Below are 20,096 nucleotides of genomic sequence, written 5' to 3'. Positions count from 1 at the left end.
ATGCAGTGGCTTATAGCCTCCTCAGTTAAGAGTTGATGAGCTGTTGCTATAAAGCAGCTCCTGGGCTGAAGTTTATGGTTTGCATTTAGAATAAAAAAAACTTACAATGGTCTGTGAGCTATTACAAGGGAAGGACACTCTTTAGAGTCTGATGGTTACAAAGGGTAAACTTTTCTCGAGCTCTCATGAGTGAGTAAGAAAAGGATATTTTGCAGCTAAAGCAGCATAACCTGCAGAAAATGATACCATTGCAAGTTTAGAGGAGCGGTTTTCTGACTTTCAGTGAAAATTCTAAATCATAGTGTGTGTATGTATGGGAGGGTGATTATAAACACATTTAATTTCAACTGGCAGACTTGAATGGGCTAGAAATATATGTTTCTAAACCCCTATTTTTATCTCTGAAGAAAAATAAGTTGTGCAGTCTCAACATACGTGTCTTTTTACAGGTGGTGTTTATGAATGTGATGTGTAGCACTGAGCTTTTCCTTCCCTTTTTGTATTTGTTTGGTTTTTATTTTGGGTTTGGCAGACAGCAAGGAGAAGTTTCTCTCCTTGGGTAAGGCAATGGCACTTCTTTAGTTGTTGCTAGTTGGAATATGGCTTCCTCTAGTGAAGAAAGTGGGAAGGCAGCTTGGTCTAGGCTTCCATTAGTTTACCTGTTAGACTGTCTCTGTAAGAAGGTAAATTGATGGGAGGAGACATTTTAATTTATTTCCCCCAGCAAAATCCCTGGGCTATTTTTGGAATGACTTGAAGCAGACTCTGGATAGCTGGAGTTATTTCTGTGTCAGTCATTGGGAAGTGTGTGGGTTTTGGCAGCAGGGCTGATACAGCTGAGTAAGTGGTTGTGGCTGGGTGACTGCTGGTGGCACCTGCAGGAGCATTTTGCAGCTCCCTGCTGTAATTCACTCACTTAACCCAAAAGGAGTTGTTAAATAGCAGAAATGGTTTCAACTTTTAGTCCTATTTAATCAGTTTGCTCGCATGGCCTGTTATTTTAATGTGTCCTCCTTATCCCCCCAGTCTTGATGGGAGGTTTTATAGGGTAGCTGATGCTGTACTCTGATAATAAGAGCTGCATAGTGTCCCCTCTCATTTTGTAACTCAAAGATCATGTGCAAAATCTTTCATCTCACAGGATTTACAAAACTTGGAAGGTTTCACTGAGAAGCCATTGGGCAAATGCTGTTGTGGTCATAAACTCAATCTCATGCTAAGGCCTGTTTTGGCAGATTGTTGTTTGATGTGATTCATGTTGGATTCAACGAAGGTTACTACATTTCTACAGTACTTCTGTCTTTACATTGTTTTGGAGCTTCGTGACTGTTCTTGTGACTGGTTATCAGTGCTAAAGCACGTCTGAATTCCCCTGCAAACAAGAATCTTGATTAGTTGACTGACATTTGCTAGTAAGTGCAAGAAGCTGCTTCCTCACTTTATACAGAGCAGCTTAGTCTGGCAACCTGTATGCTATAAAGCTGATTAAAAAGAAAATACAATCTTTTCAGGCTCAAATTTTTTGAATAGTTGGCTGCAAGTTCCTACAAGCCAGTGACTCAACTCATTGCATAAAGATTGGCACAGGTAGAACCTGTGCAGTGTGGTCTGCTCACAACAGTAAGAGCCAGAATCTGTGTTTAAGTCCTAACACTTCAGGATGTACTTGCATTCTGAAGTGACAATGGCCCTTGTACTCAGTTTTCAATCAAGCAAGGCAGACTTCTGCTGGAGACTGGAGTGAAAAAATAGGTCTTTTTGTTGCTGTAAATTATTTTAATATTTACAGGCTTGTGTATATTTATGGTTTTGCTTTCTAATCAGGTATCTACAGAAGAGTTGGCATTATACATTTCCTTTCCTAATTCATGTTAGATTTTTTTGAAGTCTTTTTTCCCCAAAGGATTACTTTGTTCTCTCCATTTAATAGGCAGCATGAAGAATTCTGTAACTTCAAGGATATTCTTGCTATCTGGCTGGTTGCTTTTGTCCCTTTGGCTAAAAAGTACCTCTGTCTCTATGTGAGGAATTTATACTAGGTACCTATTGCTAACTTTAGTTTAAACATTGCTGTCCATTAGTGCATGAAAAAAATGAAGTAAAATCTGTTAGTTTCTCGATATGAGTAGAGAATAAGAAGGGTATGATAATGTGCATTTTGACCACATGCTGTTCCTCTGACACATTCAGAACAATAAATGAAACAGAAGTGCAGATTTACAGGCTTAATCAATGCCATTAGTTTTCACTTTTAAGTCTGTTTCAGAGAAACATTCCACTCAGCCCAGATGTAGGTGTACTCTCAAACCACACTTCAAGACTTTGAACAGCGTTGTGCATTTCCATTTCTCCAGGCCTTTTTTTGTTCCCTTTCAAATGCAATTTTTAGTATCTTCCTGAAGGAATTACACACATGGGAAGCAATAGTGCATTGATCAGCCATTTCATAAACTTCTCCATTTGCTTGGGCTTAATCTTGTTTGCTCATTTTGTGCAGTCATTGGAGCAGCAAACTGGCTTTATGATTTTCTGGTATCTGGAGTGTGGCAGCATGGAAGTTTTGTTGCATTTCTTTTCACTGACCAACAAACGTTTATCTGGCTAAGTTTCACAGCATAGCTCATCTGTATCTGTCATCTTTTTGTACCTTGGCACTGCAAGACTGGGACTGTCCTGTGCTCAGTGTTCAATGGTTACAGGGTAGTTGTTCTGGAGTAGTACTCCAAAGACACCAGGGAGGCAACAGGGCGGCAGGAGGACACTGATGAAAGTTCTGATTTGAAAGTGTTACGTTGGGTCCATAATCTGTCTACTTACACATATATGTGTTGCAGATTAAGTAACACTTGGAACATTATTCCTTTATATTACTCTAGACATTTCTTGTAGTTTTGTATCCCACTCTGTTTCCTTATATTTCAAAGTAAGTGATGTGAGAAGTGAGCTGCTGCTCAAAAATTGTGGAAGGAAAGGCCAGTTTGAGGTAATTCAGCTCTGAAATGCAGAGTATATGAATTTAGACTGCTGATAGAGTGTTTTGCCAGGTTTGCTGATGCAAAAATTTTATGATACATACCTCTGTTTATTGCAGAGTAGTAAGTGTTACTGGTAGCAACAGAAGTTGAACTTTATTACTGAAAGTTCAGCTCTTAATTCTGAGAGGGAGAAAGTCTGCTTGAATCTTGTTTGGCATGTAGCTTTAAGTTTTGGGACTTTAAATGCTGCCTTGCACTGCATTTAACAGACTAAAGGCAGCAGCTCTGTATAAGATCCTATACAAACACATGCTTCTGTGAGGCAAAATATGTAGTGTAACCACAAGTGTATTCTAAAAGCTGAAATGTAAGTGTTGTGGTTTAACCTACATAACTTTTAAAAGCTGAGATACAACAGGATGAGCCAGAAAATGCAAAGAAAGAGTTGGTATTCCTTTCTTATGTGCTTATTATGAAAGTGTGCACTGTAAAGAACATAGCCATTCTCACCCCCACAGCAAATTGTTTGCAGTTTAGTAGTTTAGTAAATTAGTTTGCAATTTGGTGCTTTTTTTAGAAATTGTTGTTTATATAATGGCAAGTGAGAATTCAAAAGAACTTACTTGATCTTTCATGAAATTCTGTAGTTACAGATAATTTGATACGTATAACAATGTTTGGTACTATAAATGTAATACTAAGAGACAAGACCTCTATCTAATTTATAATCTAGTCTTGTTACAGGTGCAAATTTCACACTAAACACTTTTGGTTTTTGTTTTTTTACACCTCTGTTTATGTCGGTTTTGTGTTTTTGTTTTTTGGTTTTTTTTAGAAGAATGAGAGCTTTGTGGTGCTGCTTAGATTTGCAAAATAGACCAGCTAAGCATTTTTATCCTATATTTATAGGATTATTCACAGATCTTACCTTTGACTGTAAAAATGCTTATTGTATGAGAAATACCTCTTTGTTCTGTGTCAGATGAAAAATTATTTTTTATTTCAGTACAAATGTACTGGCTTCAAAAATGCTCTTTTGGTTTTATCTTTTCAGAATTTGAAGTTCTGGTGATTCGCCATGGGGAACCATGTAGGAAAAAGAGAACACAGTGCTGACAAGGCAACCAAGGTAAGTGCAGAACATGGAAGAGGCAAGGCCACTTCGGAAATGTATGTTATTAAATATATATATATGTGTGTGTGTATATATATGTGTGTGTGTATATATATATATTAGTGTGTTTATCAGATCACTTTCACCATTACTATTTTGTAGTTGTTACTGTAAAATTACCACCTTTTTTAAGAGAGGGTCCTATGAGATGTGGCCAAACCAGGGTTCTTCTGTGCTGGATTTAATGAGAGATGTGACGTTTTCCTGCATCAGATCCATAGTTGTTAAAAAGCTTCTTAGTCATGGTGGAAATTAATGAAATGAGCCTTAGAAGCATGATATTGCAGAAATTTTTAAGAAGCCAGTAAAATGAATTATGTTTTACATGCTGACATCTTCCCATTTGAGTAGTCATTGGATTTATCCATAAGAAAGAAACTACATAGCAACAAATAAAATAAGAGAATTCTAAAATAAAAGACTGTCAGCCTGAGGAGATACAACTTTAAAAATCTCCTTCCCAGAAAAAAGAACAAAAAAGGTGAGAACTGTCAAAATGTTCGTTAAAAGTTTATTTGCTTTCTAAGCCTCTGCTGACACTGTTATGTATTTTGTACATAATGTGGTCTTCTGTTTGCCTTGTGATAATATCTTTTTTATTTTTTTTCTACATTGTACCAGAAGAGAATTCACATATCATAAAAACCAAAAAAGACATCTTTCTATATAAATAAAAATATGCTTCTTGTTGCTAGCTATTGCTAACTTCCCTCCACCCAACCCCTTCCAAAAATAACAGTTTACAGCCTGAGCCTACACTTCGTAAAGCTACTGCCCTTTGCATTGGTTAGATGATGTAAACAGGTAGGGTTGTGCTTTATCTGGAGGAATGTGGGTATTTTGAGTTACTATGGCAGAGAAGCAGCTATCCCAAAAAAACAGTCAGGCCAGAATTGATGCAACTGTTAGGTTCTTTGCCATCTCCTTTAGGAAAATACATGAGCACAGTGAAAGTAACAGGGGGAAAACAGCAGGAAGAGAGGACAAGTGGCTACCTGTGTTTTTGGTTTGTGTTTGTGCGATATTTTGCAAAACTGTTTTGTGGTCCAAAGCTTCAGTGCAAATAATAGTATGATTCCCAAGGTGTCGTCTTGTAGTGACCAGTTTTCTAGTCTTTCCCTCCATAAAACACGGTTGTGCAGATCCAGCAAAGTCAAATGCACCAGACAGATGTATTTAGCCAAATGTTTTCATCCTTTCTGATCAAAGAGTGTGAGATCTTGCAGGTGAGATAGTGCAGGAGTGCAGAGCTTGATGGGCTGTTGTGCAACACGTATTCCCTGCTTTGGTCTTTGAGAACAAAATTTGGGTAGAAAAACAAATGGTAACTATTCTCCCACTGTGTGACCATGTGTGTGTGATGCATCTGTGTGGCAGGTGGGTGAGTTGTCAGGCACATGGGGCCTCAGAAAGGAAAAGATTCTTCAAACTGGAGCAGCCTATGCAATAGGTATAAGTTTGCAGTGGTGAGTGAGGGTCAGGTGGCCGTGAGTCTTGCACTTACTGTGTAAGACAGGTCTACAAGGAAATGGCCATTTAAAAAAAAAATAAAAATCCTCCTTTTTCCTAATTCACAGAGAATACTTGATTCTGCAATCAAAATAATAGTCTTTTACCTGAAATATTTTTTGAAGGAGGAACTTACTTCTGTAGTAATGTTTTCTGTCAATCTTTCATCCTTTTAGAGTGACAAAAATCCAAAACACCAAACCCCTGAACTTTAAATATATGATAGTTGATAAAAATTTCCCTTTATGTATGTAAGACAGTAATCATGTCACAAGAAATGATAAGGCCACAGATTTAAAATCAGGAAATACATGTCTATGGTGTGGCTGTGTATTTCACATAACTAGTCAATCTTGATTCAGTTCTTACGGGCAGCATTAAAGGTCTTACCGGCAGCAGTAACCGTATGTCACGCTATTGTATTTTTCCTTTTTTTTTTTTTTTTTAACTATGATGTAGCTTTTATCTTTTTTTCTTTTCTTTTTTTAAAAATTTGTTTTATATAGCTGTAAATTAGATCTGTTTTCCCACCAGCCTTCTAGTGTGGTATGGCAGACATTTGCTGAAGACTTGCAGAGAATACAGTGGAAATGCTGAACTGCCTCTTCTTGCTCTTAGCAACAGCACTGCAATGAAAGAGGCTAACATCTCACTTAGCATCTTTCTGAAAATCATTACTTCAGCCTGTTTTCTATATTTCCTTTCCCAAAAATACAGTACCAAAGAACAACATTGTTTTAGGCAGCTGCTTTGAATCGGTGATGTCAGATGAGCTGCACAAGCACTGTACTGGCTCCTGAAATGATAGACCAGTTCTGCAGACAGCTGTTTTATGTAGAGTGACACAAGACAGACTGCTGCCGAACTGTAGCAGTCATAATTCTTGGTTGTCCAGTAAATATCCCCTAATACAGCAATTAATAGAGATTTGTTTTGTTGCGGTTTTTTAGTTGGCATCTAGTTTTCCTTTACTTTCAGTAAATTTGGGTATCTGTATTACAAAATTAGAACTAGAGATCTGAAAAGCAATTATTCCATCAAATGTCTGGCATGACACCAAGATGCTTTAAAATTGGAGAAGATACAAAAACAACAAGATGGCTTCCCATGCTGTGATACTACTTTCAAAATACTGTTCTTGTCTTGATTTATAAATATGCCAAGCTACAGTGATTATTTAATAAATACTTTGAAATTAATTGGATGCTTTGAAAAATAGTTTGGACTAGTTGACCTAAATAATGCTAAAAATATTTACAAACCCCTCGCATTTTACCTAAAGCAGTAACATACTCCAGCTCTTTTGTGCCAGATTTCTTTCTCTCGGATTTAATGGACTTGGCGTTTTTTATAGTTTTATAAGATACGTAAGAACTATTAAATGACCCAGCAATTCATCTTCTTCCTTTTTACTTAGGATGATATTAGACTTTGCAGTCTGCTTAATGCATTAGTAAATGTGTAAGTATTTATTGTGTTTAACTTTGTTCTTAATTTTCATCCTAAGTTTTAAACTTAAATAAATATTTCTAAGAACAACAATAGCAAAAGAATGGGCTGTCCTTCATGCCCTGAGTTTAAGTTGTCAGAGAGCTAAATGTAGAAGAGTAGAAGGAGTAGATGATTGAAGTTTTATTGGTCCTTGTTTGGAGTTGTAGTTGATCTGCATTAATTTGGCACTGTTAAGCTACAAAGTACCAGATGCTCTTCTGTAATAACTGGAGCTGCCTCTAAGTGCAGTTCTCTGCTATTGTCTCTTTTGATTGTCTCCTGCAGAGAATTCTGCACAGCATGTAGATTGCCATCCCAAAATCATTGCTACCGCTGATTCTTCTTAATACCTGTCGATACTGTTCCTTAACTTCATTGATTGTTCAGGAAGATGGGGTTGGAAGGAAGATTTCTGTCAGAGTCCCATGTATTCCATAGCAACTACCAAATGTGCAGGGTCTGTGGAGCCTGGTTTCCATGTGTCTTAGGTTACATAGTGCTGTGGGGAGCTGGAAATCAAGCCTGTGAGCTACAAAACCCAGTGCTCAGCCATGTCAAGGGATTGCTTAAAAAACTTACTGGAGCATGTTAGATTTTTGGAAGTACTGGTTCATTTACCTATTTCATGTCCTTGACATACTTGGAGTGTGCTATAAATAAATGTTAAGGAACCAAAACCAATTGCAACCTCTGTTATCTAACTCTGAAAAATTTCAGGAAATATTAATTGCCACCATAGATTGCTTTCTCACAGCTCAAAACTGAAAACAGATGTAGCAATGATACTCAGCCTACAATATAGTAAGTTTGAACTACAAGAAAGCTATCTGTTAACAATTACCACAACTTGTTGAGTATTAAACTTGCGAAAAATCTTGTCTTTAGTTGCCCTGTGTATATACCTAGATGTATTTTACAGTGATTGATTTGATAATTTTTGACAATTTTAATGTACTAACTAGTTCTCAGTGTTTAAGGAGAACTCATAATTCAAGCTAAATCGCTGCAGTGGGCATGTCTCAATAAATCAGAAGGTTTCTATGCAGCTTCTGAGGAGATTCTGTTTTTTCTCCTTTTCATTAATTTTCAAATTTGCACTCTGTGCAGCCTTACTCCTGGTAACATTGACAGAAAGTTTTCTGGCTCTCCCTGGTGAGAGGGCAGTGAAAACTCTGAATACTCAGTACATTGTTGCATTTTTCACTTCATAGATGTTCACTGATCAGCAAGGAAAAGGGTTCTCGCACTGATCTCATCAGATGCCCTGACTCTCATGGTTCAGACTGCTTACAGACCTGAGGTATATGTGTGGTTTTGACCAGGTGCTTCCTCTTGGTATGCATCATGAAGTACCAAGAAGAGAAAAACAATCGTTTAAGTAATATTACTTGCTTGATTAATTGCTCTGAAATGTTATTTTTGCAAGATAGAGGTTTATCTCTTTGATACTTGCTGTTTGAGAGATAAATAACATACGGATCGTGTGAATGTTGAAGTCTGGGATATGCTTTTCTGGAAAAAAAAACCAAAAACAAAACCCCCACCCAACAAGAAACCTCAAATGAAAAAAAAAAATCGAATTTGGCATTTTATTTTATTATGTTTAAATAAATAGTCTTATTACCATACATCGGAGTGCAGCCTTTTCACTTTTTCCCCCCTAGTGAAGTGGGATAGCACTGTTTTTATTTTCTAGGTGCAATTGTGTGTTTTCTAAGAGTTTTACCTTTTTCTGTAAAGCAATAAAAAACACAGGAAATAGAGGAAAACTCAAAATGTTGAGACTTCTGGTGGTTTGTTTTTTTTGAGAGATCTGATGAGTGTTTTCACCAGCCAGTGTACAGGTTACACACTGCAGAAATCCTCATGACCAGCTGGTGTCTGTTTAAGCCAGTGCCTGGTACAAGTGCTGTTTTTGGATGGGACAAATCTGTTTTTAGGGTGTGAAGGGAAGTTCTGGGTGGTCAGGTTATGCAAGACCAATTCAATTTGATAGATGTCTGTTTTCTTCAAATTCTATCATCAACCTAGATTTGGCCTTGGCAAATACTTTTGTGATCCCTCTGTCCTCCTATTTAATTTCTTAACCTTCGTAGTCTCTTAGCTGGGTTGTTTGCTAGGACAGATGCAGTGTCATTCTGTATTAATAGCAGTGCTTGAAGACCTTGAGTGGAGCCTTCAGGCACTAATGTGCTTCAATTAGTGAGATGCTACCACGCTGATACAGAAATTACTGTTTTGTTTGAAGCCTCTGAGTACATCAAGTATGCGGTCGCTATAACATTGGTCCTAAAAAATTAACCTTAATGCCATCATTCAGTAAAGGTATTGGAAGTCTATGTCTAATGTTTAACTAGGCAAGTAGCTCTAATGTAAAGTTAAAGGGAATGATCTGTGTAAGTCCAAGACACGTGTTTGAACACTTGACCTTCATTGAAGTCATCAGATGCTGAATTTAATAGGGTCAATTTCAGTTATAATATTATGTCTTTCTAATTTTTAAAATACACTACGTTTACCATGAGTATGTGTGGAAGATTGTCTGTGGGTTAGTGCTGGTACTGTTGCACTTCCATGTTTCCCATAGTCATATGTGAAGGCCACTGAGGGTTCAGCCCTCTGCTGTGCAGGAGAGTTAAGAGAGGGGAGGCAAAGTTAGATGCAAGTGAGAAGCAAGTTCTGGTCAATGCCACAGCACCTGCTGCTAATGTTGAAGGAGTTGCCTGAATTGTGTCATCTTGGCAGTGTGTCACTAGAGCTGCATTTCAGTGACAATGTGAGTACAGGTGTAGGTAACAGTTACATTATCTAAGTGGAAAGCATGTTTCTCTGTTGTGCACACAACTGCTAATTACTAGGGTTTCTTGATTGAGGTCTTTTGCTGGTTGTGCCTGCCAGGGTGCAAAAGGAAGAGGTGCAGTTGCTGTGGTTTTGCTGGGGAGGAGGCAGGATCTTAGCCTCTGTTCTCCCACCCTCAGCCTGCAGAGCTGACTAGAAGAAGAGGGAAGTACACTCTGTACTTTTTCAAGGTCTTGTGCTTAAGCTGCCATGCCGTTGTGGTATAGTTTCCTATTGTTCCCTTCTTGTTAATTTTGATAAAGAACCGGATAAATGTCCTCTCAAGTGAGTTTAATGACAGCACCACTTAACTCAGCAAGGAGTTGGAAGAACAGGGTGCAGTGTGATGCTATGCCTGTTCTTTCTGTGAACTGTGCTAGTTGTTGAGATTAGTTGCTCTCTAATAAGAGTCAGTCCATACTTTAGCCTGAGAGTATGTTGTTCAGTGCTTTAGCATCTTCATGCAGGAAAAATGAAGGTGAAGTTGTTTATATTTGTAATATTGAGGAAGCAGTAAGTGACACGGAGAGCAGTATCTTCTTCCTTCCCCACATAACCTTTTTGTGCTGTCATTGTTATGGCTCAGACTAGCATGTGATGATACAGCTGCTCTGAAAGTGGGTGAGATAAGTCAAAATAACAAACTAGAATTTCAAATAGTTTTGTTTGAGAAAAGCCTAACAAATATTTTGCAGTTATGTGTTACTTTAGAAGTTGTTACATTGGTAAAATCAGTTACAGTGAAGCATGCTTTTCCTACTGGAGAGCTTGCTTTACCTGTAGGTACCTGGGACCAAACCAGAGCAGAATCTCAAGTAACTAAGATAGTAAGTGGTAGATCTGTCCTGTAGCACTTATCCAAGTATTAAAGTGTGGTAAAAGTGCATTTGGAAGTTTGTTGTCATCTCTTCCCCTATTGTTGTCTTTGATCCTCCTGGACAGCAGCTGGAAGAAGAGTGCTGGAGGCATGTTTTATTGTAAGTCTTAGTTTCACACATTTGCATTTCTGATAACCTAACAGGCTGTGCAGCTAGGTCAGTGTAACTATTTATGGGACATGGTTTTACACTATGCATCAGTACAAAGCCCCAGTGCTGCTCAGGTCTTATGCTAAATGTTCTGCTCTGAGAAAAGGAGTTCCTCAGTGCTATGGTGAGTTGAATCTTGTTCTCGTTTGTAAACTCAGTAAGTGTGAAATGGACATTGGAAGGAAAAAGATACAAGGCTTTCCCATGCAAAGTATCACTTTAACAGTAGCTTATTTTTGCACTTCAGAAGCTGAAGATGATTTTCTTACATAATTGCAGTTATTTGTACACTTGAGTAAATTCAACTTGTCTGCAGCTGCAGTTCAAAAACTGGTTTTTCCATTTTGAGCTAAAATGTCACAATGGTTTTTCTTTTTACTTATTTTGTCATGCCCTGTGCTTTAAGTTGATGGAAATACTTAGGTAGCATTTGCTGCACTCAAAGAAAAAAAAAAAAAAAAGAAAAAAGGAGGAAAAAAAAGTATTTGTTACAAAAGGAAATTGAAACACTTTTAAGCAAAGTAATACAACCTTATTTTTGATTGCTGAGATAAGGTTCACTTAAAAACAATCTGATCTTTCAGTGCAGCATCCCGTGGATGTGGCCATAAAAATATCAAAATTTGCATAGAGCTGAAAGCCACGTGATTCGTAACACCCTGGATAATTAAAGGGACTTTGAGCATCAGTTATAAACAAGAAGAGGCAATAATGGAAATCCTGCGTCTTTGTTGCAATGCCACAGAGTTATTATATTCAGGTTGGTCTAGTTGGCCTTAGCTAGAATGAGCTAATGCCACAAAAAAGACCTAAGAGCCAGGAATCTTAGCTGGTCTGTCACCAATGAGATCTACCCTTGAACAAATCACCTGTAATCAAAACAATAGTCACCACTGTTTAGTTCTCAGTTATTCCGGTTCTGTGTGAGAGCTTCAGAATTGAATAGAGTCGTAGTGCTGAGGTTTTCAGATGAGTTATGGAAATCCCAATATACTGGAAACATCTCAGTTAGAAGTTACTATCCGAGACTGTGAGGTTAAAATATGAGTGATTTTTATTTATTTTTAATTTGGTTTTGCGGTCAAAACTGACTTAGGTGTCTAGCACATTTTCCCAGCCTTTCACACACTCTCTCTTCCTTCCTCCGTTTATCTTCGGTCTATTCCTTAATGCCAAATTTCTTTCTGCATGATGCTTTTTGCCAGCATCTCCATCTCTGATGCAGTCTAAATTCAGTACTGTGTTTTGATTTTTTTCTGAGGCATTAGAAAGAATAGTTAATTGCTAACAGTGCAGTTGCATGCTGAGAAACAATGAAGCGATGGCCAGCTAACAGGCAGAGTGATCAGGAAGGTGAGAACACCGTAGAAAAGAGGAAAAACCGCACTTTTCTGACAACAGAAATCCAGTAGTTCCATTGCTGGTATTTGAAAACTGAAAATCAAAACTCTCTCCTCTTATGACCAACTATCATAATCATTTATATACTGTTTTATCATAAATTTGTGTTGCTTTTGTGCATTTTTACCTTGTGTCTGTTAATTTCCTTTATGCAGAAAGCAGGATAATTGCTTTTGAGCTCTTTTGGGGAAGCATCTAAAATTTCTCAATGCAAAGTGGAACTGTGTGCAGAAACTTTAAATCTCACTTTAATTCCTTGTGTGCATGTATATACATGTATGCACACATCCATATATAGAAAAGTACTGGTGTATGTATTTAAAACATGTATACGGGCAAATGTATAATGAAGTATAGATACTCTGCTTCTATCCCTGTATGGCTGCAAGTGTCTTCCCCATGTGAGTTCCAAAAGGCAAGAGTAGTAGCCTTCCACCCTGGTCTGCCCACTCTGATCTTCCTTGTGAACCAGAGGTTGAATATTTTCTTAACATTGAGCCACAGCTTTCTATGGCAGATGAAACTTGTCTTATGGCACAGTGATGAAGACTGAATAATCACTAGGTTGTTGTGGTGGTGTTTTTGTTTTTGTTTGTTTGTTGTTGTTTTTTAAGTCAAGTGTCTGAAATTCCAGATAATCTTGGTTTTTTGAAACTTGGAAGAGGAAAGGCTGGGACTCTTGAGAATCTCAAGGCAGTACCGTAACAGCTGAGGAATGTTTATATTTCATTAAATATATTAAATATATTTCAGTAATGACTACTGCTACATATTGATTAAAAATTAAATATCATTATTATATTGAACAAATATATAGTACTAGTATAGATAAATCTTAGTGTTCTAGGAAAGGCTTCAGCACTCACAGTGAGATCCACTGCATAAAGTAACAGCTGTTTTGTCTCTGGTACTGTTACACAGAAAACTAAATGTGTTTAGGATGATGAAGTGTTATTTCTGGAGCTTTGTCACATGAGATGAAATTCTAGGTCAAAAGCTGAGCAAAACAGTCTTAGACTTACGTATTTTACCACTGAAATATCTGACTTGCCTTATGCTGCAGGATACTAATTGGTAGAAAGAGGTCCTCTTCTATGATGTGGTGCTAATCTTCAGTTTCTTTCAGAATCGAATCTGTGACAGAAAAGTTATGTATTTTAGTTTAGATAGATCTGGACCACTGTAATCCATTACATTCAGATTGTTTGAAATGAAGCATGTTGATTTCTAGGTGCTGAAAATGTAGACCTGCAGCATTTTGCCTTAATATTCTTGCAGACTCATTTACCTGATAAATTACTTTTAATGTTGATTTCCATCTCCCACCCCCTACAATTCCAGAAAATATAATTCTTACGAAGAGCTTTGTTGTGTTGGGTTTTTTTTTCCTTCAGCTAATTTTTTGCCTTGTAATTAAGGGTATTGGTAAGCAGAAACAAATAATGAAACACCTGCTTAAAATTAAGCTTTGGCACTTCTTCCTTTTGCTTTAACCGCTGTGCTTTGTGTTACTCTCTCCTGCAGTTCCTTGAGAGGAGAGGGAACGTTATTCTGTTCTGGGCTTTCCTCAGTGTACCTCTTCTGCCTATTGCACCCTTTTCCTTTGGCTTCTGTTGTTTATTTTTATTCTATTATGCTATGCAGGCTCTAGAAGGTTTGATAAAACCTTCTAAAAGTGAAGGTTTTATGGAGTCTGGGGGAAAGGAGGCTGCAAAGTCCCTGTCAGTGGATGCATTCAGGAGGGGTGGGGTGCCTGGGGTTCTGATACCCTCCCACCAGATTTTTTTTGTTTCCTGGCCAGTGATTTTTAACTTGAAGTTCATGGGCAGCCAGGAGAACGTGCTATATCTGCCTTTGGAAATGGATGCTGAGATCTTTCAGGCATCAGATTCTACTCTGGAATTTTGCAGAGATAATTTATAATGCAATAGTATAATGCAGTTAATATTGTAATAACACTGTATCACAGCTCTTGAGTCACCTGACTGTGAGAGAATAAGAGATCTGTGGCATTTTGGAAACTTACGCGTCTTGACATACAGGCTTTGTATCAACGAAATTGTCTGATCCCTTCTGATTCATCTGTATGCAAGGGACAGGAAACTGTCTGAACATCTTACATGAAGCCCACAGGGGAGATGGCTCCACCAGGAGCAGGGGTTCTTGGCTTTGATCCCAGCTTCTGTACACTGGTCTCAGCAGTTAAGAAGTTGTTTTTGCCCTGATCATCTTGCTGTAACCAATTATGCTACAAACCATGGGATGGTGGAGCAGGTGCAGAGCTGCTTTCTTCTGTGCAGAGAGCCAGATGCCCAGATAATTGTCCCAGTCACTGAGTAAGACTTGGCCAGGTCTCCTGCTCAGTTTGCAGTTCTGCTGCTGCACTGCCAAGCTGGGTCTTGTGGCTTTAAGAAAATGAGGACTTCAGGGAAATCTCTGCACGTCTGGACTTCTCTTAGTCAAAATTTAGCATGGTTAGTTTCAGACCTTGAAATGGTTCCTAGCTGCTTTTGGTTTTCTTGAAAGAAAGAAATTGCCTGATGCTTACCAGGAGTTAAGACTTCTTGGTCTGAGTTAGGAAATCCTCCTTGTTATTTTGTTAATAGCAAGATACGGTTGTACAGAGAAAATACTTTAATTAGGAACCCATAGTTTGAAGGACTGATTCTCTGGGATTTTGCATCTGTTGTGTTACCTATTACAGAAGAGTTGTGGGGAAAATTTGGGGGGGGGGGTTGGGGTGGGGTTGGTGGGTTGGTTTGCTAGAGTTTCCAGAATGCTTTTTTAGTTTATTTTTAGTTGTTAGGAAGACATCAGAAATTATTATTTTCATGCTGCATTTAGGAAGTTTTGATAGATTGTAAAGGGGTGTAAACTTGCCAACAGAGTTGCAAATGAAATGTGTTTGCTTATCTATATGCTTCTACTTAGTCATTCAATATAACTGCAACTGTAGTTTACATGTAACCTCTTAATACAAATACATTTTCTTGGGAAATGCAGTATATGAAATTTCATCAGTTGCTTTTCTGTCAAAACAATGCACGTTTGTTACATTAAATGGGGTGCTAGAAGCAAAGGATGGGATGAAGCTGAGTAATGGTAATATATCCTTTACAGTGGTAGGGAATTGAATTTAAAACATGCCTGGGTATTTCCTCTACGCTACATATTTTGTTCAGTGCTGAAAAGGCAGTCAGTCTCTTGATCTAAAGTGGTTCTGAAGTCCCACATTGATATTTTTTCAAGTGACTTGAATAGGCTGTCGTTCAATTCTCAAGTAGCCTGCACGTGGGAAGGATCAAATATGTAAGTTAATACAATACAGGTATTTAAGTTTTTGTATTTAGCTTTGATGAACTCTAGTCTTCTAATCTGCTTTTTTTTTTTTTTTTTTTTTTTCCCATCCAACATGTTCCACCTGTTTTCTTCAGCTCTGTGTCTGTTTGGCACAGCTTTTTTTAGTAATGTTTTGACTATGGATCTGACTGTACCAATTCTAGTAGAGGTGTCCCTGTCCATGCAGGGCAGGTCCCTTCCAACTCAAACCATTCTATGATGATGAATTCTACCTAGTAGTTATGTAGCCAATAGATCATACTACCTCTATGGGAGCAGGTGGAGAGCTTTGCCTAGTCTGTTATGCTTGTTTCTGAAGTCTGCACTGCAGAGTAAATGAATAATACCAGGAAGTCCAGAGGAGGTCTAACTTCTTTGAAGTTGTACCTGCTTCTTTTTTATGATGAAATACCAGTAAGAGAACGACAGCGGAAATACCTCTTTGTTCATGCACAGGTTTTCTCTCTCCAGTTAAGTTCCCTGCCTGGAGAAGTAGTTGAACATAGCTGGTGCAAGTTTCACTGCGGGACTCCTTTAATTCCCGCTTGCCTATAGAACTGAGGCATGGACTTCAGCCTTCACAAGAAGTATGCAGTAATGTAAAATTCTATTTATGTGCAGAGGGTTACTAAGTAACAGTTGCTGAGGGAAATGCAGTCTTTAACTACATGACGGCTGTGCACTTAAAATTGCCAGCCAAGAAGTACGTTAACATAGATTTTGCACACTAATGTAATGGGATTTGCTGGGGGCTATGTGTGAGCAAAACTCTGGGGAAGAAAAAAGCAGTGGAGTTAAAAGAGTTGGAGTCTCTCTTTAGCCTGGTCTTGCAGACAGGAGGTAAAACTCAGTTTTCCCCTTCTACCTCACTCTCTTCATACCACACCATAATGATATAATGTGATATAATATGATACAATACATAATATAGAATATAATATCTACCTATAGATACAAAAGTTTACATGTGTAAACAGTATATTTTGCATGTGGTGGTGGTTTGACCATGGCTAGATGCCAGGTGCCTACCAAAGCTGCTCTATCACTGCCCTCCTCAGCTGTACAGGGAAAAGAAAATACAGCTAAAGGCTTGTGGGTCAAAATAAGGAGACATCACTCATCAATTACTGTTACAAACAAAACACTATTTGACTTGGAGAAAATTAATTTCATTTATTACAAATAAAATCAGAGTAGGATAATGAGAAAACTGAAACTTAAAACACCTTCCCTCTATAGCTTCCTTCTCCCCAGGCTCAGCTTCACTCTTTTTTCTAGACCTCCTCCCCCCACAGCTGCACCTGGGGAATGGGGGATGGGGGTTGTGGTCAGTTCATCACGTGTTGTCTCTGCTGCTCCTTCCTGCTCAGAGGGAGAACTCCTCACACATTTCCTCTGCTCCAGCATGTGGTCCCTCCCATGGGAGACAGTCCTCCACAAACCTTCCCAACAGCTTTCAGGAACAGACTGCTACAACATGGGTCCCCCGTGGGGTTACAGCCTCCTTTGGACATCCACTTGCTTTGGTATGGGGGCCCTTCGCTAGCTGCAGGTGGATATCTGCTCCACCATTAACTTCCATGGGCTGCAGCGGGACAGGCTCCCTCACCATGGTCTTAACCACTGGCTGCTGGGGAGTCTGTGCTCTGGCATGTGAAGCACTTCCTCCCTTCCCTTCTTCACTGACCTTGGTGTCTGCAGGGTTGTTTCTCTTGCATATTCTCCCTCCTCTCTCCAGCTGCAATTGCTGTTGTGAAGGGGTTTTTTTTCCTCCTCAAATATGTTATCACAGAGGTGCTACTACCATTGCCGATAGTCTTGGTCTTTGCCAGTGGCAGGTCCATTTTGGAACCAGCTGGTATTGGTTCTGTTGGACATAGAGAGGGCTTCTAGCAGCCTGTCTCAGAAGCCATGCCTGTAGACCCCTGCTACTAAAACATGCCATGCAGACCAAATACACGTATATCTTTTTAACGGGGGTAGGAGGGTGGAGTGGCAAACAAGAAAAAGTCCTCCTTGGACTGAGAGATGGATTGGGTGTTGATAATAAAAGGAGAAGTTTACCTTGAGCTGTGTCTCCTCTAGTAACTGTGTTAACCTCTGTGCCAAGATAGAGGTAATCAGAGGGTTTGTTTTTTCTAAGGATCTGTTTTCAAGGAATTTTACTTTGTAATAGGCATGTGTCATCTAGCCCTGAGATGGAGCTTATGTATTGAAAAAGATTCTACTTAAGTGATCAGTTTCCTTTCAATTAAACCTAGTATAGCTTACACTAGGGCTTTGAGCTGGAGAGCTTTATATGCTGATGAAAATGCATTGTTGAACTATTGTGAAGTCCTACAGCTTTTAAGTAATTTCTCTATTCCAAAGCTAGTTTTTGTCTGAAAATACTTGGAGAGGTGTGTGTGTCTGAATAATTATTGCAATGAGAAATTAAGATGAGCTTATTAGGCTGTGTGATTTGCTCATTGTGAGCTATGTAGAACTTCATTTCAGTGTGGTTCTTGTGTTAATCATTAAGTCAGTGTACATAAAGATGTGGAAAAATAAATTTGTTCAAGTAACAATTACCACAATCCTTTTATAAAAGTGGTATCAACATCTATCAGCCATATTTATTTGTTAGTTTCTTGGATTTTTGTGATGATATTTGCTAATCACTGGGAAATGCCTTACAGATAGGAGTTGATACTGTGTTCCTTACCTGGGCTCTTCAGTATCCAGTATTGCTACTGTCATGTGGATAGTATGCATAACTTTTTTGCCTTACAAAATTGCCTTCATCTATTCAACCATGGCAATTTGTTTGTTTGTTTGTTTGTTTGTTGCTAGGGCTTATTTACTAAAAAAACCCCAAAACCAAACCTAATGGCATCATCACTGTAAAAGCTGCGTGCATTGATTTTTGCTCCTGGTATTGTAAATTGACCTGACATTTTCAGTGGGGCATCATCCTGAAGTATTGTTTGACTGCATTTTTGGCCTGTCTTTAAGATGCTCCATCTCTCGTACAGTCCACCCATTTTCATTTTGAGGCCAGAAACTTTTCCTTCTGGGGAGAAATCAGCACCAAGTTCTTCATTGCTCAGTCAGGCTCCTGTTTTTCTGTAACTGCCTGTGACCAGCAGTGGCATTCAAGTGGTTTTAAACTGATGTATTAGCCACAGCTTTTCCCTCAGGAGGCTGTCATCTTTGGTGACAGTATTGACTCCAAGTGAAGTATTTTTAAAGTTTGTAAAAGAAGCAAAGCAGAACAAGGGTAAAAAATTTGTCAGAAGAACTTGAAGTACATATCTCTTCGTCCAAATCCCTGTCCAGTTGTTCCTACACAGGGACTTGTGCATCTTTCCTCTGAGATGCTCAAGTAAAGCCTTTTTTCTAATAGTGCCTGCCTTTGCCATGTACTTCAGGAGCTGCTCATCAGTTCCAAACACCTGTAATACGGTGATTGTCATTTAAATTAAATAGATGCAAAAACTAGACAAAATCTTTTCTGGAAAGCTACTTTCTTGCCAGTTGGCTTCTAGTCTGCAATAGTGAATGGGGTTATCTCATTTCAGAGGCAGGGCTTTTCATTTGCCTTTCTTGGACTTAATAAGATTCTTGTCAGTTTATTTCTGTAGCCTGTCAAAGACCTTCTGAATAGCAGCTGTACTCTTCAGTGTACTGACCAGTCCCCAGTTTCGTTATTAGCTGGGCCTGTTTTCAAGACATTAAATTATATTTGCCTAGTTTTGATCCGAGGATCACAGCTACTGACTGACTGCCAGTTGGACTTTATGCTGTTGATCGCAATCCTCTGAGCCTGGTGGTCCAACCAGCTACCCGCCCCCTGTATTCCACCTACCTGAACCTTAACTTCTCGGTTTGACTGTAAGGGTAGAGCAGCAGACTGTGGGAGGCTGTGTCACAGGCCATGCTGAAGTCAGGGGTTATGACGCTATGGTCTTTCCCTCCTCCACAGAACCAGTCATTTTGTCCTGGGAAGCTATCAGGTTGGTCAGATACCATTCACCCTTGGTAAACTCAGGCAGGCTGTTCCCACTCATCTTCCATCCATGGAGAACAATTACTGTTAAAACTTTTGTGTCCTTTGCCTTTAACGAAAAGGTAAAAACAGCTAAGGCTTTGAAATGGTCTATATGAAGTATAGGTCTCACTTTACCAGTGATGCATTATCTCCCCTTTGCTGTAGATGCAGAATTGTCTGTTGAGAACAATGTACCCTACATTTGTCAGTATTTTAGACTTCAACAAGGTACTGCACTTTGGGAGAACTGAAGAAAAATATACTGGAGATTAAGCTTTTTTCTTTCGAGACAAATGCACGTAAAAGATAGA

At 38.7% G+C, this 20,096-nt stretch overlaps 1 protein-coding gene across 1 annotated transcript in view; it reads left to right on the top strand.

Annotated features, from left to right (window-relative positions):
* Window positions 1-4,029: 4,029 nt before the first annotated feature.
* The window catches only part of MBP (myelin basic protein), an 86,165-nt gene continuing 70,098 nt past the window's right edge, over window positions 4,030-20,096 (top strand). The window contains exon 1 of the mRNA XM_010008824.1: window positions 4,030-4,104. Within this exon, the coding sequence (XP_010007126.1) occupies window positions 4,054-4,104 (51 nt within the window). The 5' untranslated portion in view covers window positions 4,030-4,053. The remainder of the gene's footprint in view (window positions 4,105-20,096) is intronic.

This window comes from Chaetura pelagica, unplaced genomic scaffold, assembly GCF_000747805.2.
Source record: "Chaetura pelagica isolate M959 unplaced genomic scaffold, ChaPel_1.0 scaffold312, whole genome shotgun sequence".
Lineage (NCBI taxonomy): Eukaryota > Metazoa > Chordata > Aves > Apodiformes > Apodidae > Chaetura > Chaetura pelagica.
The sequence above is the reverse complement of the archived record's forward strand: the minus strand, read 5'-3'. Positions and strand labels throughout refer to the sequence as shown.